Raw genomic sequence first — 23,951 nt, 5'->3', positions numbered from 1 at the left:
TTGTATTTATTTATTTATTTATTTATTTATTTATTTATTTATTTATTTATTTATTTATTTTTGCTCACGAACCATCTCGTAGCGGTGCATCGGCTGCCCGATTCGAAGAGCGCGTCTCTCTAGGCTCCTGATTGGTTGCATCCGCCGCTGCCGAGTTGCGCGGCCGTTTTTGGCGCCGACACAGCATGTGACGGCTCGCCGGGTTGAAGTGCCGCTGGATCTAAGATGCCAAGAAACCGAGAATGGCGCGTGAAATTGAATTTGATTTGGTGGCGTGTTCGTTGATTTCAAAGCGTGTTGCGAATGAAGAGCTCTCTCGCTTTTGCCTTTGTCAGTTTTTTTCCCCCTTTTCTGTGTCGTGACGTAGCAGGTTTGTTAGCGAATTCTATTATTAAGGCGAAAGCCTTATATGTCTCATCGCTCAGTCGGCCTTTAAAGTCCTTGAGCGAAAACGCGTCGACGACACGAAACGTACAAAAACTATCATCGTCAATGGCTCATACCCCCGTAAGCGAGCGAGATGGGTGATACAGCGAAGTGAGATGGATGAAACAGCGAATTAATTGGATGATACAGCGAATTAAGTGGATGACTCAGGCCAACTAAAGGCAATCGAATTAAGATTGACTAAGCGATTTAAGAGGATGACTAGCCGATTTAGACCAGTCGAATTAAGGGGGATGTGTACGTCATGTGTCCGCCTTTAATGGATCGGCACTTGGGCTTTCGCCTTCAAGTCGTCTTGGGGATAACATCAGAGACCCTGCGAAGTTTTTCGTCGTCCCGGAAGGGATAAACAGATAGGACAGAGAAGTTTTTAGCTTCGGTTGGCCTGGAGGCCGCGCTTTGTAAGGATCCATTTTCATTCGTCCGTTCTGCTATTAGACAATAAGTTCAATCGTTGCACTCCTCTTATCACCCGTGGCACCGTGACTGGCCGGTCGCGGCGATAACAACGGGTATTTGAACCCCGCGACCGTAGGGCTCGGCAACTTAGCGCCCTTTCGACTGAGACCATAGGCGAGTTGCGTTGAAGGGACACTTGAAAGTCTACCCTCACGTCGCGCCGCGCTCACGGTCTACGCAAATAGCGGTGTTCGCCGGTCCCCGTAAACTCCGCGGTTTTGGGCGTCGTTTTGATCCGCCGCCGTGTTTGCCGCGAAGCAGTGTTTGTGACTTTAGCGGGTAGAGTAGAACTTTAGGGGAGGACGAGGGTGCTTCTTCTGCTCGAGCGGTAGCGTGCTGCTTACGTCAGGTCGTCTCCTTTGGCATGTGCGCGTGGTTATATATCTCCGGCAGCGGCTGGCGGGTGCGTATAAAAGGGAGTCCACTGTCGCCGACGCCGCTGCTATAGGTGCGCGCCCCGTGTTTATAAACAACGCGCCCGGGGTGCTCGAACGCTGCGGCCCCCGGCGGCAGCCTCGGGCCGACCCGTGTATATTTTCCCAAGCGATTTGCTCGCACCCCGAAGAGCATGGCAGCCGAGGCTGATCCTTGCGCCTCGCTGTCTCTGGCAGGCGTCGCGGTAATTTGCCCCCTTGTTTTTGCTTCCTTGGCGAGCTTGCCTACGCCAAAGCACCTGCACTCTGCAACAATTTTTAGGAGTAAAAAAAATTGCGGGAATATTTGGTACCTGCTCCGTCATTGCGGACATTACAGCATGGGGGGCACAATGAATAAAACAAAACACAAGACAAAGATGAAATCCTTAGAAGTGCCGAGATTCGGGCAGATCAGCCTTCGGAGTATGGAGAATAAGTTCGGCAAGCAGCATCTTTGTGGAGAAGATGTAGACCCATTTATTTGATTGTGGTATGGGCCGTGTGGCAACCCGTAGGCCCGACAAACGGAAAACATAGACAAGATCACTTTCCTTAAGTATGGAAGAAATAATCATGACGAATATGAATATCTGGCGACAGAATGTTACAGTCTCCCGATACTTCTAGTCACCTACAACTACCATGCTTGTAGTGCATTATGGAATTTTTCTTTATTATTTTACAGTGTTTACAAAATGCTGCATTAGAATTATTATTATTGCGCCTGACCAGTTTCTCCCTTTTTCTATTTGCAGCCTTACGGGTCGGAAGGCTTCGACCAAGATTCACCAAGGTATTCCTCTCCGAAGCCACCGGGCCTTTATGGGGAGCCTTATTTTATTGGTAAGAATTGTACATTTTATTTGGCTGCGGGGTAGCTACTTATATGTTCTGTTTCACACATCACATGTGGAAACAAGGAAGTCTTTTCGCAGTAGCTGCGTTTGCTCCAGAAAATAATTCAGTGCTTTTTTGCAGGCAATTATGTGAAACTGCTCTTCAGTTAGGCTCATTAATCAATGAGAAACAGTTCTAGTTTTTTTTTCCCTGATTTTTTTTTTTTTTTTTTTTTTTGTCGTTGCTTTTTGTTGCTTCTCGCGAGCATACGCTGCTGTAGCGCAGCAAGGCACAGACTGGCCAATAGCTGTGCCTGTTTTGCTGTGTCATGTCTAATCTTACAAATCTAATATATGATACTCAAAAGATGCCATGCAATCTTCATGCCACAGGGCAAATTTTAATTGCAATTAAAAAAAATGAAGATAATCTTCAGGTGATTTGTCAGACCTACATCCTTTTGAGTCACAGCTGGATGCCTAACATGAAACACGCCAAGTGATACATTTTTATGACCAAACTTAATGCCTAGCTTCCACAGCATTGTACGCTAAAGTATGAAGCGGAGTGCATTCTACTGCCAAAATCTTCAGCGTACACGGCTGAAAGATGTCAAACATTGCCCCACAAATCTTGTGCCGTGCCAATGTGTGCTCCTGTGCAGACGGGGGCCATGGTGGAGGAGGTGACCCTTGGTCCTCAAACCAAAGCCTGCAGCCTTCTTCATACTCTTACCTGGGGAACCAGACCTCACACCTGCCCTCCACGTCGTCTGCCTTCTCCTCCATGCACCTCCCTCCCGAATCAATGGTGAGTAGTGGCCGCAGCACATGGACAGTCTTGATGAAGACGGATGTTAGGGACATTTTTTTATTTTTCTAAGCCTTAGGCTTCTGTTTCTTGTAGCTGGTACTGCTTCTGCTACTGTTCATACTAGTAGTAGGCAATGAAGGGAGAGCTTATACTAGAGGCAAAGCACATGTGTCACAGCGCTCCCGGTATTAGTCCCATGGTCTCATTCGTGTTTGTTGAAGCTGGGAAACAGAAAACATTAAACATCTTACTGTCTACAGCCTTCTCCTCCATGCACCTCCCTCCCGAATCAATGGTGAGTAGTGGCCGCAGCACATGGACAGTCTTGATGAAGACGTGTATTATAGTAAGACATTAAATATGCCAGTGGCAAATTTGACTTCTATTATTTTTTCTTGCTATGCTCTTCCTCGTTTTTGCAAATCTGAAACTAGCAACTAGCAAGCTACACTGATTCATTATCCGCTCCAAGAAATCGAAAGAGCACTCGAACTCTGCCATACTACTTTGGGCAGTAACACAGGTGCAGAAGCTATACTTACACTAGCCGGCACTGGTTAACCTCCCTGTCTTTCATGCCCCTTTTGTCTCTCTCTCTCTCTCTCTCGGCCCCCTTCATTGCCACCGAAAGTTGTCTGCGAACATGGCAAGGCTACCGAACCTTTCTGTGTCTGCGTGCAAATGTCTACAGAGTATGCATTCCAACGTCTTAATTTTAACAGCAGAAATGTAATCATAGGGCATTTCTGAGCTAACGTAAAGAGACACCATGCAAAAATGTATCTTCAGCAAACGGCAACTATACATAATTGGAAAGAATATACAGTAGTCATCTTATCACACTCATATGTGTTTGTCAAGGAAGGATATTTTGGAAGAAAACGGTAATATTGTTGTGTTGCTTACACAGGCATTCACATTTTTTTCTAATAGGCTTCCAGTACTTCGCATGCATACGTGTTATTGCTTTTTTCTAGGATTGAAATTCTCTGAAGTCTTTGTTCACATTCCTTGCCAAGTGCTCTTCTTCGAGTGTTCTTAAGTCGAAAGGTATATAGCTCTCAGCCTCGCTTTTACAGCAGTAGTGGCCGAATTCTGAAAGCTCACCGTGCTCATGTTCTGGCGATGGTGCTCGTCTCCATGCAGGCATATGGTGCCGTGTCTCCAGGCCAGGAGCCCACAGGCCTAATGCCTACAAGCCTTCCCCCCATGTCGAGCTTCCGCGGGGCCGCTGCCTCCCCGCTCTACTCCTCGCAACAGAACAATGGCAGCAGCGGCAGTGGTAGCACAGCTGTTGCGGTTGCAGGCAGCACAAACACCGGCACCGTGGCACCCGCGTCGGTGCCGACTCCCACAGCGGCCACTGGTGGTAGTGGCGCCGTGGCTGGCAGCACCAATCAGGGCACCTCCCCGGCGCCCGCAGCAGCCGATGTCCTGTCGTCTCGGACGGCGGGCGTACCTGTTGCCGCCTCCGCAAACTCCTCCGCGCACACTCCGTCGGCCTCTTCGCAGACGGGGGACACCCTGGGCAAGGCTCTTGCCTCGGTCAGTCTCCCTCCACGCTGTCTGTTTTGCCCGTGCACATTTCGTTTCACCCCGATAACTATTGTGGGCTGTTCGTGTAACACTTCAGCAGTATTGGCAGTTTCCGAATAGCTGGTGCTTTAAAACATGGCGGTCATGACATTTCTCCGGCACCTGCAGCACACGAAAGCATGGCCATCGAGATTAGTTTTCATTACTGTGAGGGAGCCGTTGCTGAAGGGTGGGGAGAGGGACCCAGTCTATTTTGCACGACGCGCTGCTCACTTCTGTTGCCCGCCGGGCTTAGTCCGTAGTGCAGGCCAGCATGTGGCAGACAGTGGCAAGAGGCCACACACAACGTAGCCGTTGAGGTGTGCGCATGCACACTTCCGAGCCACACGTTGGCGACGACCGCAGCGCCACTTTGAGAAAATTGATGGATCTAGAAGGCCATACCACACTTCAAACTGCCGTCATTGATTGCTGTGTGTGCCAGCACAGGGGATTTTGCGAGGCACGGTGATCAGTGGAAAGGGATTGTGCTTGTGCTGCTCTCCAAGGTGGAGTTTGTGAATTGGTTGAAATCAATGAAAACTTCTCTCGGCACTACTTGTAAGTATTGATGTATATCCTTGACCAAAGTTGAAAAGAAAAGTACTAATATGTCTCCACAATGGACTGTCTGTCGCATCTTTAAAGGTAACCATCGCAGCCATCTCATTTGGAAGCCATGTTATCACAAGTGACTAATTCATTAGCCTGATCATTCTTGAATTTACCAAAACACCTGTAGAATTGAAATCCACTGGCATAGTGACCTGCAGAAAAGTTCACCTAAATGCTAAATGTTTGGTAACAACTGTGAATGGAGTGTGTGTTTTGCTTTACCGGACGTTATGGTATCTGGGGTGGTATATTCTCGCACAATCACTTATGAGAGATTTTGCCCGGCTCTGCACCAGACATGTAGGCGTAACCAGCCGATAGCATTCCCGGCACTGTGCCAAGCTTGCTATCTTTGCACAGGGCCGGTAATGCTGCTGGCCATATACTTCGACGTGACCAATGCCGAGTTACGCAAAATCTCACAAAAGTTATATCGCGCGAGAATGCCACCCCTGTTTCGTGAGGTGACATGTTCTTACACATCCTGTCTTTTCCTTTCTTCCGGCATGCAGCAGTTGTATTCAGCCGACCACCCAGGGAGCAGTTTTTCATCGACGTCTTCCACACCTGTCAGTTCACCTCCTCCCCTCTGTGGTGAGTAGTTCTCTGAGCACGTCTTGCAGCATAGTGTTTCCCTCACACTATTGGTGGTGTGTCGCTCATTGAAATTAGTCATGATCACTGCCTGTTGATCCACGAGTCGTATTGTTTACCTTTTGCTCTTGAGGAGACTGTAAATGACCTCGAGTGTGGAAGCAATGGGGTCACACAGGAGTGAAACTCCGCAGTGAATGCATACCTGCCCAACTCTCCGTAATTTTGCGTAATGTTTACAGATTTGGACTTGGTCTACGATATTGCGGATGTTTCGTCTAGTTTTTGGAAGAAAAGTTCTGTTTGTGAAAAACTTTCAGGTGTTGGTCTCCTACCATACCCACGGAAGTCTTCTGGTTGTGATAGGACACCAGTGGGATGCCTGCTTCGAGCAAGTTTATTTAGACGAATTCCCGAAGCAAGTGAAATCAGGAAGGGCAAAGTCGCTGAAAGCGCGTCACTGTGATTTAAAAACAGTGTGTCGCTTGTCAGTTTGTACTGTTCCGAGTTTGCTGCTGCTGCTTGTGTACTACACCTAAATTTAAATCATTGGTAATAATGTGCGCACACATATGCCACAAAAGGAGTGTGCTCAGGGCACACTTAAAAAAAAAATCAAATGCATGCTATTTCCCCCTCCCCACTACACTTCTTTTGTGTTGGGTCCGCAGAATTTTCACCTGCCGGGGTAGCTTAGTGGCTATGACGTTTCACTACTGAGCTTGAGGTTGCAAGTTCATTCGCGGCCGCGTTTCAGTGGGGGCAAAATGAAAAAAAAAAACAAAACAAAAAACTTGTATATTCAGTTTAGGTGTATGTTAAAAAACCCCAGTCGGTGAAAATTAGTCCAGAGTCCCCCCATTATGGCATGCCTCAGAATCAGATTGGTGCTTTAACACGTAAAACTTCAGAATTAAATTTAATGAAATTCCTTGGATTTTGAACAATTTTATGTGTAGTTCACAGGTTAGCTGGTATGTAAATGCATTTTGATGCCACATGTGGTTGCATTACTTGCTCACCTGTTTTGTCCAGGACCCCATCATAAGTATGCGTTGCCTGAGGTGACGCCATAACGAAAATGTAGAATTTGCAGGAGTGGAACGGCGGCCCCATCTGTAGCAGTAACGGCGAAACTAGGTGCAAGCCGTGCTTAGTCCTAACAATAACGGATTGCACTGACGCCTGGGTTCTGTCCTTTTTTTTCTCTCTTGCAGCAGTATCTCAATGGCCAAGGAATAATGCACAGTCAAGCCAACCTCCGTCTGGTTTCCAGGAAGCTACAATGCACCAGCTGGTAAGTGGGTAGTACTACTCAACTGATTTAAGTTTGTTTGGGCCCCTACTCTTGACTGTTTCACTGTTTGCAAGCCTGCATATTTCAAGTTATCTTGCTTGTTTTTAAATTGCTGATAGTGCATGAAAAGGAATAATTTCAAAAAATTTATCGTCAGTTGGAATCCACCTCACACTGACTCCTCTGCTCTTTACTAAATTAGTTCTTTTTCCTCTCCCCTCGTAATGTAAGATACCCCGATAGCTTAATTAGCATGAGGTCCTCTTGCTGTAGCTGGCCATATTTGAAGTCACCAGATATGATTGCATGCGATGAAAAAAAGAACAACTTTTTTTATTTCGTAGAAACATTTCTTCTTTCTGTTACATTTTTTATTGTTAACGTGCGACATGCATGGAAGCACTGCACATGACTGTTGGTGATGAGAATGCCATGTTGTCCTAGATTCTGTTCTTTTAATTCCATCCATCTTTCATGTTGGAGGTGTAACTCTCTGAAGGCTATCCTGAATTTGCAGTGCATTCCACTTATAATGTACCAGATGTAATGACAATAACAGCCAAAACTATGATAGCGATAGAATCGTGATGACGTATATGTAGAACATTCAAATAGTCATACTTTATAAGTGGGTGCTCCTGACTCAATTCAGGCATTTAATGAAATAAAGGAGTGATAAATTTCAGTGTTGTTAATTTGACTGTGGCGGGACTGGCAGAAATTATTGAATAATCTGGCAGGCAGCAAAAATTAGCCAAACATGGTCGAACATGGCTGTTTGCCAAATTGTAATGTGCGTGGTAATTTAACACACCCAGTTTATATTCAAATTTTTTTTTGCATGCCTCTGACTTTAGCTACAAGAAAAAGATGAAACCTGCAGAATTTACCTTCTGAGACTTAAAATATGCACCTAATGTCGATTGTTGTATCTCGGACACCTCTTTATTGCTATGGGGTGCAATGCATTGCCTTCTGGTGCAGTCAACTGTGTTTGGTATTCCCCATTTCTTGAACGACCCTGCAACCATTGCGAATGGGACGGAGGCCCACGCCTAGACTAACCACTTCAGCATGCCAAAATCCAAGTCGCTCCATTGACACTTGCTTGGCAAGTAACATAACTTCTCTTTTGCATTCGGTTTCATAATGAAAAGCAGTGAATCACCACCACCAACCTATGCAAAAGCTTGTTCTACTACCATCTTGTGATAAAATGGCAATGCCAGTGGCTTTGACAGTAGGCTATTGCTAATGCTACAAACACTGTTTTGGTTTCATATCTGATAGCAACATGTAGGCAATTTCCAAACAGATTTCTGGAAGAAAAAAAAAAGATGCACATTAGAATTGGGTTATTCTGTATTCGTTGTCAGCTTCTAGGTTTATTTGAAATTCCGTCATAGTCAGACAGAACATTGATGTTTTCAGTGAGCAATAAATAGTGTGACTTGGTTGTATTCAGTCCCCTAGTTCAGTCGCCAAGACTGATGCTGCAGCTATTGGAGTCATGATTGGGGGCACCGTTGTAGTCCAGCGAGGGCCAATTCAAGAAACTAAATAACAAAATTCCTGGCCCGTATAGTAAATGTTTGGGTGCTGGCAGCAACCTTCGGTTGGGTTTGATTTAACAGAAAAACGAATTCTACGATATCAGATTAACTAAGTCTGCTGTATCAGTGGCTGGATATTAGCGATCAGACATTTTCTGCTTTGGAAAATGTCATTTGAAGTGTACTGCTCTGTGTTTGCAGTTGCACCTAATTGGGTAGTTCTAGAACAGTCGCTGAAGAAGGTGGTTTTTCGCCAATTCATGAGCTGCAAAAATTGTTGTCGCACCTTATGCACGACCTGACTGCACTTTCTGTTGACCCTTCTCACGTAGCACCATTCTACTACTCTGGCTGATGACACTTGTGACGGTGACTTTCATTTTTTTGGAGACTCTGTGGAGGTAACTAACCGCATGTCCGCCTACGTTGTCTCTTGCCATCTGTGGGAGTCCCGCGTCCGCTGTGCCTGTGTTGTCCTTGGCCGTGCAGTGGTGTCATGTCACTGGTCAAGTTGCACTGCTAGGATGAACTGCGTGTCTCATTTGTCCATTTGCATTTTGTACCGTTTCCTTGGAATAATCAGTGTGGTGCTGCTGGCTTTCTTTGAATAGTTACAGTGGTCATGCTAAACTTCATTGTTTCTTTGCCCATTTTAGTTAAAGTATTGCAATACTTTTTTTTTTACTTTTTGCACTGATCTTAAATATGTAATTAGTTTTTATGTACATGTCATCTAGCGTGGCATCATGATCACATGTAAATGAAGTGTTTGTGGCCCCATTTAGAGAATTAATGGAAAATTTCATCCCGGCAGCTATAGCACACACAGAACGCGGGAAGTTACATGGAGTGTTCTATACATCACTCAGGAAGCTAGATGTCTCTTTCTGAAGCGCAATCATTCGCACTCTCCGAAGAGTCCGCCGAGTCCTGAACAATCTGCTTACTATTTGATCTGAATGCTCTATTTGGGCTTCTATAAGCAATGCTTCATAATGTGCAGTGTTATGACAGAATCTTGCTGACATTGTTAATACTATGGGATATTAACGCCATTTTATATTAATAGTGAAAACGGAAGTTTTTTTTATTGGAGAAGTACTCATTACTCAGTTCGTTTTGCTTCCGACACTATTTGATTCAGTCTCGTTAATTGCTATCGCTAGGGATGTGCGAATACCCTAATATTACCGAATCGCATCAAATAGTGAATGTTCAATCAATTCAATTCCCAAATTGATTAGCTGTTCTTCGATGTTTCATAGATTTGGTATATTCGGTGTAGAGACTGCACAGTGCCTCATGTCGCATGCCCTGCAAGGTCCCTCGTGCTTGATGTTGTGCTACCGAGCGTCTCGCTTCGTCGTTTTCATCGTAAAAGGAGTGCCAAACATTCCACAGACTGGCCGCCCCACACCGGTTGCGGACATTGGCTCTGCAAGCCCTTTTGCCAAGGGCTTGCTCAATGCGGGGATCACACGCACAGCGCCCAAATGCCTGAATTTGAAGAAAGGCACCGCGGCAGGCGGGGCTGCTTCTTATGGTACAAGGTTCATCCAAGTCGACGGATAAAATTTGCTTTCTGATAAATTTTCTGGTATTCGTTATTCAATTCAACATTCAGCTTTTTGTTGAATCGATTTGATATTCGACTTGCAATCTACTACATTTGCTATTTGCATGTGTCGAAGCTTACGTCCTTATTACAACAGCTAAAGCTTTCTAGAGTGTCATGACCTTCCTACCGCAGTTAGTGCCAGCAGTTGTAGGTCGTGGATTTGTATAATTCATAAGTGACACAGAATGTTGTTCGCAATGCCCGAAACATTGCACATTGTGCACAATGCTCTTTTGCTGAAGAATTTTACAAATTCATATCTTGCTGACATTTGTGTCCACCACGATTACATTGCCAACAGCCTATCGTGATTGAATTTAGTGGCTGGTAAAGGTAATTCAGGTAGTGAAGCAAATTGTTTGGTTTCTTCGGATAGCAGGCTTTCAAGCATGGTGCGTGGTATTGTTTAGCTTTTGTAATGTGCACGTGTGCTGTACTGCGTTACCTGTTCCTGTGGCTTTCTTGTTTTCAATTATAATTGTGTAAGGTCATCTCTGTCTGCATTACCAGGGTTTTCCTTACTTTTGTTCGTGCATCGGCTTTAACTAACACTCTTGCATTGCTGCGTCAACGACTAGGCCTCTTTTATTTCAGCTCTTGCTTTTTCACCATTACATTGGCAGAGATATGAGGGTTACAAGTCAAGAAGAATTATCAGCAGTTTGACAGGTAGCAGTTACTGTTTGTCGCAATAATGTCAGTTAGTTGCAGCTAGCGCCCTTTGACGCGCCACAGTAGCTTAGTGGCTGTGGCTGTGCACTGCTGGGCTCGCACTCATGGGTTCAATCTTGGCCACGGCGGTCGCATTTGGATGGGCGCAACATGCAAAAACACTAGTGTACTTAGATTTTGGTGCATGTTAAAGAACCCCATCTGGTAAAAATTAATCCGCAGTGCCCCACTGTGGCAGACGTCATAATCAAAGTCGTAGTTTTGACGCATCAAACTCGGAATCAAATTTTTATAGTTTAGCTTCCTTTGTTCAATGTCATGCAAGTGTTCTGTGACAGCTTTGAGTCCATTGTCTGTCTGGTTAATCGCAAGTTTAATACTTGTCGATGAACGTTTGGTGCTACTGCATCGCTAACTCTCGGTTGTGTGTGCATGTGTGTGTGCAGCAGACACGAGGGGTTCTAGAGGAGCGGCTGGACGATGCGCTGAGCATCTTGCGGACTCATGCCGAGGGTGCCTCCCTGGGTCCCGCGCTGGGGCCTGCGCTGGGGCTCACGCCCGGTGCACACTCCAACGGACTTCTGGCTTCCTTAACAGCAGGGCACCCCTTCTCACCTGGCATGCCTACCCTTGACGCACACGGAGTGAGCATCAATTTTTTTGCCTTTTCTCCCCAGCAGCTATTTTATGCATTCTGTTGTCCATCCAAAAGCAAGTTTTGTCCAAAAGCATAGGGTGTACGGGGTACGAAGTCTAAGAGAAAGCTGGTATTTGCACATCTAGTCTGGCCTGGTACAGAGGAATCTCGATGATACGTATCTCACGGAGTCACGAAAAATATTCGTATTAGCCGAAATTCGTCGGAGGAGGTGAACTCACTCAGGCACACGTACGTAAAATGCATTTACAGTATAGACCACTTATAACGTAATCGTTTATAGTGTAGAACTGGCTACAACGTGGCCTTTTCCGACTCCCGTTTACCCTCCCATAGAACTCCATGTATGTGCATAACGCTTATAGTGCAGCCGCGCGAGACGAAATACCAGTTATAATGCGGCTTCCACGGGAAAATCTCGCCGACAAGGGCGGTAGTGAGAACGCTTCTCAACGAGGTGCACCCGCCGATGGGAGAGATCAACGAGGGCGATGCGGAGGTGGAGCATGAGACGTGGAGCATGAGTCCAAGGGCGATAAAATGATCGCCGTGCGCCATATGTGCGAGTGAAAAACGCGCCTTCATTGAGAGAGAACGCACAGCGGAAAGCAAACGCGACTTCTGTCGTGCGAAAGGCCGTGGGGGTTTGGGAGGGGGGGGGGGAGGGGGAGGGCAACACTGTGCTGTGGCACCAAATGTGTATCTTGCAACCGGGCGCAAGGGTTAACTGGCGACGCAATCTCCCACACGAAAGGAGCAAAGCGGGAAGGCAGCGCGCGATGGAGGGAGGGAGGGGGGGCACTCTGCCAACAAATGCGTTCTTGTAGTTTGTGCCTGTGCTGGCTGTCGGTGTTGTCGCGCGCACCGTATCTTGAAAGCCATCTCCACACGGCTCTGACCTTTGTATGCGCTGTGCTTACGCCATTCTGTTTCCGTTGAAGCGATAGATCACACGAACCTTCGCTCCCTGCGGCGGCTACGCTTCCCCACGCCTTCATGGGGAAAAGCACAAAAGCAACAAAAGCGCCACCGCTTCAAACCCTTCGTGCCCAGTCGCAGCCTCCGCACCAAAAGATAAAGGGAGAAAGCGCGTGACTGTGCGCTGTTCTCTTTCGCGGCCGTCGGTGGGGCGGCGTTTATTCGTATCAACCGACGCGGGTCGAAAATCGATTCGTAACAACCGTTCTCTAGCACATTGCAAAGTAATGGGGCTCGGCCGGGACCACTGAAAAATACGTATCATCCGGAAATTCGTATTAGCCGTGATTGTATCATCGAGATTCCACTGTACAGTGTAGACGCTTATAACGTAAGTTGCTGGAGTCGTGAATATCTGCACTATAAGCAGTACCGCACTATAACCAAAACGCTTTTCAAGCCCTGCACGTATGCAACACATGTAGACCATGGGTTCTCAAAATGGGTTCCGCGGAACCAGGGGCGTAGCCAGAAATTTTTTTCGGGGGGGGTTCACCGGCCCGACCGGGGGGGGGGGGGGGGGGCAAGCTTCTGCTTTCCTCTAGGTCACGTGATAAATGTCGGTAGTTTAAGCACACACTCTACATGTATATCAAAGACATGGGACCCCCCCTCCTCGCGTGTGCTTGTGAAGAAATTAAGTAAAAAGTAAAGTAAGCTCAGTAAATACAGTAAGTACGACAGGTACAGTGGGCGTTTGGAGCAACGGTCTCTCATCACGCCACTGAATGGACCAGTCTTCGAAAACGCATCATTGAGATGACCCGTGCGATCGGAGAAGACATCATTAATTGGTAATTTCCGTTAAGCGTAGGTGGCGTCGTCCTCGTCGGGGCGAAGTGCGTTTCACAAGTCAAGGACGGCTATACGCGTGAAAATGCACATGTGACCAGGCTATACCTACTCCCATAGCAATAGCTTGTTCGCTGCGTCTTTGCGCTAGAAAACTTAAATACGCGCAAAAACGCGTCAGGCTTTTTTTTTTTTCGAAGCTTTCGTCGGCCTGCTCCCTCATACGAGAGGGTTGCATTTCCTGCGGCAAGTGCATGGGCCGCTGTGTCTTCCGCTGTGTGCGAGCGTGCAGCCGTCATTTGCCTTTACGTCAACAGATTCAGAATTGTGCAGAATATTTCACCGCACAGCATAGATATGGCATGTGTACGCATTTTAAGTAGTGCGTGCAACTCATTTCTGCTTCACTTACGCCGGTGCAAACAGGAAGCGGCTTTGTACCTCACAGAATCTCGACTGATTGGTGTACTAGTGATGCAGGAATCAACTCCGGTATTGTTCAGTGCATAGTGCACATAATCAATTTCTCAGGACGCGTGAACTCCGACGAGAACTGTCAGCGCCTGCAACAAGAGTTTACTTACGCTGTACTGCGCACAGCAGTAATTCATGCTTGTCGGCTGTCTGTTTCGTGCATTCTATTGCGAGTCGGTGGAATTTCACTGCTGTCATCAACACCTACGTGTGTACATTGCTGGTTAGGGATTCCACAACTGAAACCGCAACTACCAGCCTTCCGTAATTGCTGGTTTGTGATTCAACATCACAACAGTAATCACCAGCCTTCCGTAGGGGCGCAATCGCAAACAAGAGACGTTTCTCGCGCAGACTAAGCCTACGTTCACACTTGGGAAGCGGCAAGCGGGCGGAAAGGCCAAAGCGGCCGGAAAATTTTTTCCGCGCCTGTCCAAGTTCACATTTGTTTTGCTACCGCCGCGGCCGCCGCTGCCGTTTTCGTCCAGATCCATCTCGTCTGCGTACGTTTGTGGGCGTGGTGGCGCTCATTATCGCATTATGTCTAGCGGTATGTTCATTCTTTGACCCACGTACCGTCATCAAAAGTGATCATTTTACGCAACTTCGCGTGTCATCTGCGACCTTCGGTAAATTCCTCGTTGGCGTTCCGTAATTCTCCGCACACGGGCGCGGTAGCGCTGAGTCACAGGTTGGTGCCTAGGCGTGAGAATATTTCTTTAATAGCTTTTATTTACAAGTTGTAATAACATTTCATCATTTGGTATTGTCGGCGCCTCCAGGACACCAAAGGGGCAACGGGAACACCACAGCTGAAACCCGAGCTGGCCCTTGTGTTGGGGCTCGCCAAAGCCTGCGCGTCCTACGTGAGACCTATACGCTCCCAATCTATCGTCGCGACGAGAAAAGCACCCCGCGACTTCTGCAACATACCGTACACGTGCGAGGAGAATTATGGAGCGCCAACGAGGAATCTGCCTAACTATTGTCTGCCGTGGAAGTGGAAGAAGAAATGGCTCTTATACTTCTACCTACTTGTTTTCTAGAAATGGACATTGAATAAACGGAAGACGCGGACACCTCGGAAACGGCGGTGGTGGGTTCGCCTGGCTTTGCAAAAGCGCGAGAAGTTGGCTCACGCCAAGGCTTCGTTGCCGCACCTCCGGTCGCGCGACATTGAATACTATCGCGAGTATTGCTGACAGTACGTTTTAGTGCCACTCTTGTCGTAGAGCAAGGGGTGGTTCTTGATCTCGTCGATCAGCATTACAGCCTGCACTTCTGGTGCCATGTTCAATTTTACGACCAGTTGTTTACATAATAATGCAGCTTGCAGTGAAGCAGAACGACTTTCCGCTTCGCCATGGCGAAAAAATCGGCCCGAGACTGATTTGGCTCGCAGCCTGTTTTTCTGCCTGTTTTGCCGCCTAGGCGGACGGATTTTTGCAAGATTTTGCCGCTTCCTACAGCTTCGAGACCAAGTGTAAACGTAGCCTAAGATCCTGCGCGAGCGCGGCCTAACCAGCACCTGAAGGGAAGCGGCGGAAATGTATACCGGAGATTTCGACCACCTGGGGTCTTTAACGTGCACCTAAATCTAAGTAAACGGGCCTCGAGCGTTTTCGCCATCATCTAAAATGCGGCTGCCGCATTTGTTGCACATTTGTTGCTTCAGAATGCGGCCGCAACATTCTCGCCCAAAACTTCACAGAGTGTCAAAGCCTTGACAAACAGCGTGACAGTTTTTTCCATATGCAGACATGATTCGCTATAAATTACCAACCAAACGGAAGCGCCCAGGAATGAAATTGTGATAGTAGCACCGGTTTCATGAATTATGTCAGCGCGAAGCGACGAAAACAAAGGGCGGGTAAGTAGGGGGGGGGGGGGGTTGAGGAAAAAATTTCGGGGGGGGTTTGAACCCCCCCAACCCCCCCCTTGGCTACGCCACTGCGCGGAACCTTGGGGTTCCGCAGGCCCCTGCTCGGGGTTCCGCGAGCCACTGATAAATTTCCATGGTTCCGCGTCACCAAGTGGCTAAAACGGCGAAAACGAGGTGCGCTCGATCCCCAGAACCTCCATTATTCATGCCCGAATGTCAAAAAGCACATCACAGCGCGTAACAGCAACGCGCGAACTGCGCAATAAATCCACAAGCAGCTTGTAGACATCTAACCTCCGAAAACAGGCAGCGCGCCTAAGCTTTCGCACTTGAATCTCGGAGGCCGTAATTTACCAACATGCGCATTTCTCCCGTTTGTAGATAGCGTAGGTGCCGACTGCGTGCGCACTGACGTATTCGTTGGAGGAATTAAAAAATGAAAAAAAAAATCCGCGGAACGTCGCAAATACGCTCCACAGAAGAGAAAGAACGGCGCTAGCGTCCAACCGAAACGAAGCTGCGCAGTCTGCATCGCCATGGTCCTCAGCGGCAATCGTGCGCGGCACTTGATTGACAGCAACGCCGGAGCACTTCGTGCCTAATTGTGCCCTTAAAGACTTTATTCTTGCGTTTATCGCCGCGCATAACACCACATTGGCGGCATGCCACATGCCTTCATAAGTGCGTAGTCGCCATCCATGATCGCGTCGATAACCACCGCAGTTTCGTCCGCAGCGGTTGCGGCAAGCAGTAGTTTCGTTTTCACTCGGTGCGCGCGTCGGCTGCGTGCCTTCACAACTGCGTAGTCGCCATCCATGGTAACGTCGATAGCGACCTCGGCTTCGTCCGCACTTCTTGCAGAGAACGGTAGTTTCGTTTGGACTGGGTGCGTGCGTCGGCCACCTGCCTTCTGAACCGCAAGGTCGCCGTCCATGATCGCGTCGATAGCGGCCACGGTTTCGTCCCCAGCAGTTGCGGCAAGAAATAGTTTTGCTTCGACTCAGTGCAAAGCTGTCGAAGATTAAGAGCACCGGCTACATCGCGATGGACAGACAATTTGTTGGCGAGCAGCTGACTGGCGAAAAAATAATCGGGATATACGCGCGCGAGGTCTTCGCCGCTGCTAGCGCTAATGAGTCACGAGATAAATGAGAACTTCAGCTTCCGCACTGGTGTTGTGCTAAATATAAGCAGGATTTGCCGATTCATTGCGTAAATAAAAGCGTCTTGACGTAGTTAAGCATTTGTTTTCTTGATACCTTCGACATTCGGTTATTTAGGACATCTTAATTCGGTTATTTTGGGGGGGGGGGTTCCTTGGCGCGTCATGGAGTTTAGCAGGGTTCCCTAGAGCGAACGTGCTTGAGAACCCCTGATGTAGACCAAGCAGCCGCACGTATCCGAGAATCGAAGCGCGTGACTGGGAGTTTTGTATCCATTTAAATTTACGAACATTGAAAGGTTAATGTCCAAGTACCCACGATTTTCGCATAAGGCAAGGTAATAATGAAAAAAATGTCTCAGTTTTGCCCGAAAGGCGAAGCATAAATTGCCATAGCACATTAGTAGAGAGCTATAAGGAGTAGGGATATTAGTTTTATCGGCTGCATAAACTTGACACATTCACTTACTAACTGAATTAACAAGCGTGGTGTCAACGCGCACAAGCAAACATGAATAGACTCGATGACCGCAGACAGCCACTGTCAAAACGCAGGCGTGGGGAAACGCGGCCGCCGCAGCGAGCGCAGGTTCGTGCGGTCTATCGCTTCAACGGAAACTGAGCGGCGTAAGCACAGTGCATACAAAGGTCAGAGCTGTGTGGAAATCGCTTTCAAGATACGGTGCGCGCGACAACCCCGACAGCCGGCACAGGTGCAAACGCATTTGTTGGCAGAGTAGAAGCTGACCCCTCCCTCCCTCCCGTGCTGCCTTCCCGCTTTGCTCCTTTCGCGTGGGAGATTGCGTGGCCAGGTCCCCTTGCCCCAGTTCATGGAGTAAGATAAGACAGGAGCGCCGACTCCGCTCGTCTGGAAGGGACACATTCTGCAACGCTGGCTCCTGCTTCACAGCGTGTTCGCCAGACGGCGCTGCGAATGAAGAAAAACTCTGCAGCGGAGAGGAGCAAAGGCGCGGGGGCTATCTCGCGGCACCCGCTTGTCGGCTGCTCCGCGCACGCCCTGACGCCTGTACCGCGCATAGCTCTTGCGGTTCACGGATTGACGTTAGCAGGAGAAACAAGTGATGTATCATTTTATTTTTTTATTTTATACAGGCCAAATGCAGGGCATTTGTCAGGTGGCCTACATGGAACTTTACAAGGCACAGGAACAGAAAATAAACAAAGACGGAAAGAAAAACTATAGCAAATGGTAAGGTGATACAACGGCAGTTCGGGTGGTCCCAAGCAATGACAGACGACAGCGAAAAGAAGTTTTTATGCAAATACTGACGTTTATCACTTTTTTTTATCTGAGCACGCATCAAGTGCTAAGATGCTTCGCTTGCTTCTTTGTTTCTCGCGGGGCTTTTCGTGTCGCCCGGTTCTCTTGCGAGCAGAATCGCCACATTCTCATTAAACATAATAGTTAGGAATTCCTGCCAGTGTTTCCTGCTCATTATTTCACAAGAGAAGCTCTGATTATGTGTCTGTATAACTGGGGGAATCATCTCGAAGGCAAGGCTGAGAATTTACAGGGTAGCCAGCCGGTATTTACACTGGCTAACCTCCTTGTCTTTCTTTCCCTTTCTCTCTCTCTCTACATTACTGCATGTCTCTGGACAAGAAAAGGTACCTGCACTGTGTGTAGTTGTAGACAAATTTAAATTGAGCTCCTCCCGTCCTTCCGCATTGGTGTCTTCTGGTTCCTCCTGGCATTCAGCATCATTGAGCTACGCTACGTATACATGGAGTGCTATGGGAAAATTAGCGGGAGTCTGAAAAGACCGTACTATATCCGGTCCTGCACTATAAGCGGTTACGTTATAAGTGGTCCATACTGTATATGATAACATAATACAATCGTATGGGTCCAACTGCACTGTTAGAAAATATGACTTTTTCAGTGAACTCGGGCCCCAAGTTCACTTTGCTGTTTCAAGTTTCTTGGAAAGCTAGCATTTAATGACGTGTAAAAATTAGGACGAATCCATTTGTTTACTATGACGGAAGTGCAAGGAACATGGCACCTTCTCGCCTTCGTAGATTCTTTTTCTGCGTGTTGCTGTGCTTGTATTCATTGCACATTGCTTTTGTTCAGGCAAGCCCACCTGCCCTCTCTGACAGTTCTATGAGGAGCAGGACATCGCTAACGACTCCAAACAGCCAGAATCCAACTCATTATGGTAAGTGTTTATGCTTCAGGTGGCAAATTGCGCCACATTTCTCATCTTGTGTCTTGGGCACAAAAATCTTCACAACAGAGGGAAATTTGGCAGAGTGTAAATTGTTACCATAGGCTTAGTGCACCGGTGTAAAATGAATTTGTGAGAATAATAATGATTGGTGCATGAAACAGGCAAATTTTATTAGAACAGCTCTCCTGACTACTCTCCTGGCTTGTCTGTACGCAAATTTTGTAAGAGACATGGCATTTCCCTATGTGTCGTGTTTCAATGCCATGTCTACGAGCAGTACTTGTTCATTTAATTCATAATTAATCAGGAATGTGCATCATGCAGTAATGCTGGATAAAACCCACAAGCCTCTGCGGCAGCAGATGGCTAGCTGTACCTGTCGCTTTTACAGTAAGACATGGCATACATCGTGTGTATGGCCATATCAATGACAGATGGGGGCGCCATTCCTCTCACTTAGAAAACAACTCGCTTGTTTCTGTGTCGCCAGTCACAGGTTCGATACTGCTGGATAGCAATGAGGCTGGAATGTAAAAACACTGGGGTGCTTATAGATTTAGGTGTGTAATAGAGAAATCCTAGGTGGCATCTCCCATAGCCAGAGTGACGCTTCGGTATGCTAAACCTCTTAATATTATTTAATTCGAACTTCTGCATTGTTGCAGAAGTTGTGTGCTTCTCAATGTACAGTGGGACCCCGTTGATAAGTCGCCTTTTCGTGGTCCCAACCTAAAGCCCATTGACTCGTATGTATTATGATCCCATTTCATATGTTGGCTTTCGGTAATGTTCCCGCATTTTACGTTGAGTTTAAATGTGGAGGTCGCATACATTTAGCAGTGCAGAGGTAAAATCTAGAGTACGAATGCCAGAAGTACATCGTCGTCAGTTCTGATAAGTATGTCACTACGAGATTGTAGTTCTTGCTGGCTCCCTAAAGTCAGCTTCGCCGCAACACAGCGGTTTTATGCAGTGAAGCCTATTAAGAGTGGATAGGAACCACTGTTACAGCACATAATATGTGTCCCTTAATTATACATGCACACAGATCTGTTCCAGAGCTATTTCCAGTGTTGCTGTAGCAATTTGGGGCCTTTGTCACTGTTACATTTTCCCAGTTGTTACATTTTTTTTTCCTGTGGACCCTAGAAAAAAACGTCAGCAGGGTTCTACTGTTATCCGTATTTTGATTAGGTCGATGTGGTGATGTGTAAATGTCCCCTTGCTCAACAGTGGAGAGCAGCCCGGGCATCAAGGTTGAGAAGTGCAAGGAGGCCGCCGACAAACTGGAGCACACCAAGATCAGCCCCCCGAACTCCCCGGGTCCCCTGGGCGCCAGCCTGACCACCCCGACTGCCACGTCTTCCTCTGGGGGAGGAAAGTCCAGCAAGAGGTCTCGGTCAGTTTGTTGAACCCCCTTGGGCAGCTTACGAGAGAGGTCGGGTTGAATTTCAAGGCAGAGGAAACGATGTCCATGCGTACCGCTACCTTGTTTGACAGTGTTTAACGTTACCTAACCAAGCACCCGATGTTAAGCCTCCGATTCTGGCGATCGGAAATAAGATGACACTTTCACAGTTTACCTTCACTGAATGGATTTTGTTTATGCTTGATGTCTGTCGTCATAAACAGCTCTTTATGGCTGCCTACAGAACACAACACACCGTTCTCGTTGCGGTTCATCACGTCTCGCATTTCCTATTTTGCTTTTCTTGAGTCACTCTTCTACAATCGCAAGTGGGGCGGTGGCCCATGCCTAGAATAATGATTTTGTTAGTTTGTCTCGGGACAGTTGCAGTTCTCAGGAATGCCAGACACATGCCGTGACTTCTTGCAGCTAGCTTAGCATGTAAAATAATGTATCTTTTGTATGACCTTTCATAATCAAAGCCTGCAAGAGGCACATTGTTTTTGCCATCCTATGTGAAGTGTGATGACAATGGCAATGATGGCATTGGCTGTTACGGTAGGCTATCACAAACGTCGCGAAGGTGATTTCGGTTTCGTGTCCAACTGTAAAGCACAGGCGATTTTCGGAACAAATTTCCTGTAGAACACTGTGCGTGTTAGAATCGGGTAAATACTAATCATTCACTGTGAGGTGCCATTTTTGCTTTGAAATATGGCTGATGTGGACCTGCCTAAAGTTCAACTCATTCCCTGACCTCTAGTGCCCCTAAGGCAGACACTGTAGTCATTAGAGCCATGGTTGGAGTCAGGTGATTGTGTGCTAACCAGACAAGTTCAAATTATCTGGCGACGCCCGAAATAATGAAAGCTTTGACACGTAGAAACGTATGGGTGTCAGCCAACAACTTAGGTATGAATCAAATAAATGAAAAAATTGGACAGGAGTCCAAATAATGTTTGTATATTGCCAGGTTCAAGAGCCTGACCTTTTGGTGCAGTGTTACAATTGGAAAACCTTTCTTGGTGTGCATACAAACGTTTCTTGTGCATTTAGTGTCCCAGGGGACATAACAGGCAAGCTGAATTTCCCGAAATTTTCTCTGCCTACATGATTCTGTCACTTGCGAAACTAGCTCTGAAGCCTTTATGAATACTGAAATGACTGTATTTGAGGTCAGTCATGCCTCAATCTTACATGATCATTCATGCTTCAAAAAACATTAAATTGCTTACATTACGTCAAGGTTTCTAAGTAGCCCCTTGCCTTTTATGTGAGGGTGACAGATTCACTTATTGGTTAAATATGACGGTGTCAGCACCACAGTCTTGGTAATCTTGTTTTTACATGGGTGAGACTGTTTATCACTCTATATTATTGTGCACGTTTTCCTTTTGGCCCTTATACCTTATACCGCACCTTATATACTGCACCTTATAACCTTACCACCTTATAATCGAATAGGAACTGTGCTTCTTTGTATGCAGTCACTGCAAGTTTGGAAATTCACTAACCTGTTCAGTGATATTAATGCGCATAGTGTTAGCCTCCTGAAGTTTCCCCCCTCTTATTTTGAGGGGGGGGGGGGGGGGGCTTCTTTGGCACTGCTTCATGCTTAGACGTGACATTAATTAGGGTAAAATTTTAAAAAATATTTTTTGGTCTGCAGGAGCCGCTGGCAAGTAGCTGCTGGAAACAATAGCAACAGCGGCCACGGTGACGCATTTGCCGGGTAAGTCATTGCTACTGTGTTTAATCCAATGTAAACATTTTTTTTCTCTTTTTGGCCACAATCACCAGTTTGACCCTGATTATGCTTTAGTTTAGACCATACATACAGCACAAACCAGATGAAGCGACTTGAAGTTCTATGTGAAGGCTAACCTTCTCACACAGTAAGTATAGGCATGGGAATAACAGCAGTGCAGCTTGGCAGGGTGAGGGGGGGGGGGGGGGGGGGCGTTGACTAGCACAGAGAAGTTGATTTGCATATTAAGTCCTTATCTCCAGACTTTAGGTGTAATGGTCCAGTCCACTACCAGTGATGCTTGTCTGCACAGTAGAGATACAGGCACGACACCTGTACAGTGGCCCTATGCTTGTCTGGCCTCTCAGTACAATGCATTGTGCTTATGTAGCGATACCCGATGCAGTGGCTAATGGCATTCTGCTGCTGGCACGAGGCCCAAGTTTGATTCCAGGCCACAGTGGTCGCATTTTGATAGGGATGACATACAAAAAACACTTGGGTGCGCATTTTAATAGAGAACCCCAGGTGTTCAGAGCCTTCCACTATGGCATCTTGCATAACCCCAGTGTTGCTTTTAGATGTTAAGCCCCACAAGTCCATCAATCATTCAGTTGTTGGTTACCACTTGGAAGCATGCTCGCCACGCTCGTTCTGTCTGTGTCTGATTTCGCTGCCTGGCGCTGTGTGTTCTTTGTGCAGCTCCGGAGATGAGGACGAACCCCCAGAAGTTAAGGCAGAGCGAGAAAAGGAGAGGAGACAGGCGAACAATGCGCGGGAAAGGTAAGCGCTTTCTGTATATGCACTGCTCTGGCTTTTCAGTTGCACACTTTTTGCCAAGAGGGTGTTGCACCTTTCGTCGCACGAGTTCACCTGAGAGTATTGTTCGCACAAGCATTTTATGCCTTGACAGCCGTGGTTAGGCAAGAGATGTCTCTGACTGGAACAAACGTTTTGACAGGGGGTCTGGCCCTCCAGAGTAGCCCTCTTTTTCAGAACAAGGTCGTCTAGTGCACCTGTTGCTGATTCATCATCTTAAAAAAAAGAAAGAAAACTGTGCTAACTGACGTTAGTTCAAAACATTGGCTCTAGTCCTGAGGCATCCAATGTACAACCACTGTTGACCACTTCAAAGATTTTGTCATCCTGTGAAACTGTATTGTTTGGAATCCTGCGCGCGCATTGTTTTTAGTGAGCCTGTGCAGGTTAGTACACCAGCACTGCATTTCTGTGACCTCGTGCTGCTGTTGCTGTGTGCAGGATACGTGTAAGGGACATTAACGAGGCGTTCAAGGAGCTGGGCCGAATGTGCATGATGCACCTGAAGACAGACAAGGCCCAGACAAAGCTGAATATCTTACACCAGGCAGTGGAGGTCATTACAAGCCTGGAACAGCAAGTCAGGGGTGAGTCTCGCCTGCGCTCTCTGTCTCGGCTGGAGTCTTTGTTTGAGCAAATGCTGTTGTTGATTTCCAATGCTCTGGTTGGCTTCGGATGCAGCCAACGCCCTGGATTTGGCATAGCCTTGGTGCACTATTCAGATTTGAATTCTAGGATGAAAGGAGCTGTGCCAAAGTTGGAACTAGATTCCATGTCTGGCTTGTCGTATAACAGTATGACCAGCTGATCTGAAGTAACTCAAACGAAAAGCATTGCAAGGATAGATAACAAGGTCACACACAGGGTGTACAATCGGCAAGAAGTTTGCTGACAATGGATGCCACCAAAAAGAACATTTCGCAGCCTAGACATGCGGCGT

The 23,951-nt window shown here is 47.1% G+C and overlaps 1 protein-coding gene across 6 annotated transcripts in view; it reads left to right on the top strand.

Annotated features, from left to right (window-relative positions):
* LOC119455397 (transcription factor 12) overlaps positions 1-23,951 on the top strand; it is a 157,707-nt gene that overhangs the window by 120,155 nt on the left and 13,601 nt on the right. For 3 of the 6 annotated variants that reach the window (XM_049668744.1, XM_049668748.1, XM_049668749.1), the window contains 11 exons: positions 2,078-2,165; positions 2,824-2,969; positions 4,119-4,517; positions 5,675-5,756; positions 6,974-7,053; positions 11,343-11,540; positions 18,941-19,025; positions 20,271-20,436; positions 22,115-22,177; positions 22,895-22,975; positions 23,453-23,598. In XM_049668744.1, coding sequence (XP_049524701.1) covers positions 2,078-2,165; positions 2,824-2,969; positions 4,119-4,517; positions 5,675-5,756; positions 6,974-7,053; positions 11,343-11,540; positions 18,941-19,025; positions 20,271-20,436; positions 22,115-22,177; positions 22,895-22,975; positions 23,453-23,598 — 1,534 coding nt within the window. The remainder of the gene's footprint in view (positions 1-2,077; positions 2,166-2,823; positions 2,970-4,118; positions 4,518-5,674; positions 5,757-6,973; positions 7,054-11,342; positions 11,541-18,940; positions 19,026-20,270; positions 20,437-22,114; positions 22,178-22,894; positions 22,976-23,452; positions 23,599-23,951) is intronic. The other 3 variants (XM_049668745.1, XM_049668746.1, XM_049668747.1) reach the window with 3 other exon arrangements.

Source organism: Dermacentor silvarum, chromosome 6 (assembly GCF_013339745.2).
Source record: "Dermacentor silvarum isolate Dsil-2018 chromosome 6, BIME_Dsil_1.4, whole genome shotgun sequence".
In the NCBI taxonomy this organism is placed as follows: domain Eukaryota; kingdom Metazoa; phylum Arthropoda; class Arachnida; order Ixodida; family Ixodidae; genus Dermacentor; species Dermacentor silvarum.
This window is presented reverse-complemented; position numbering and strand designations above follow the sequence as displayed.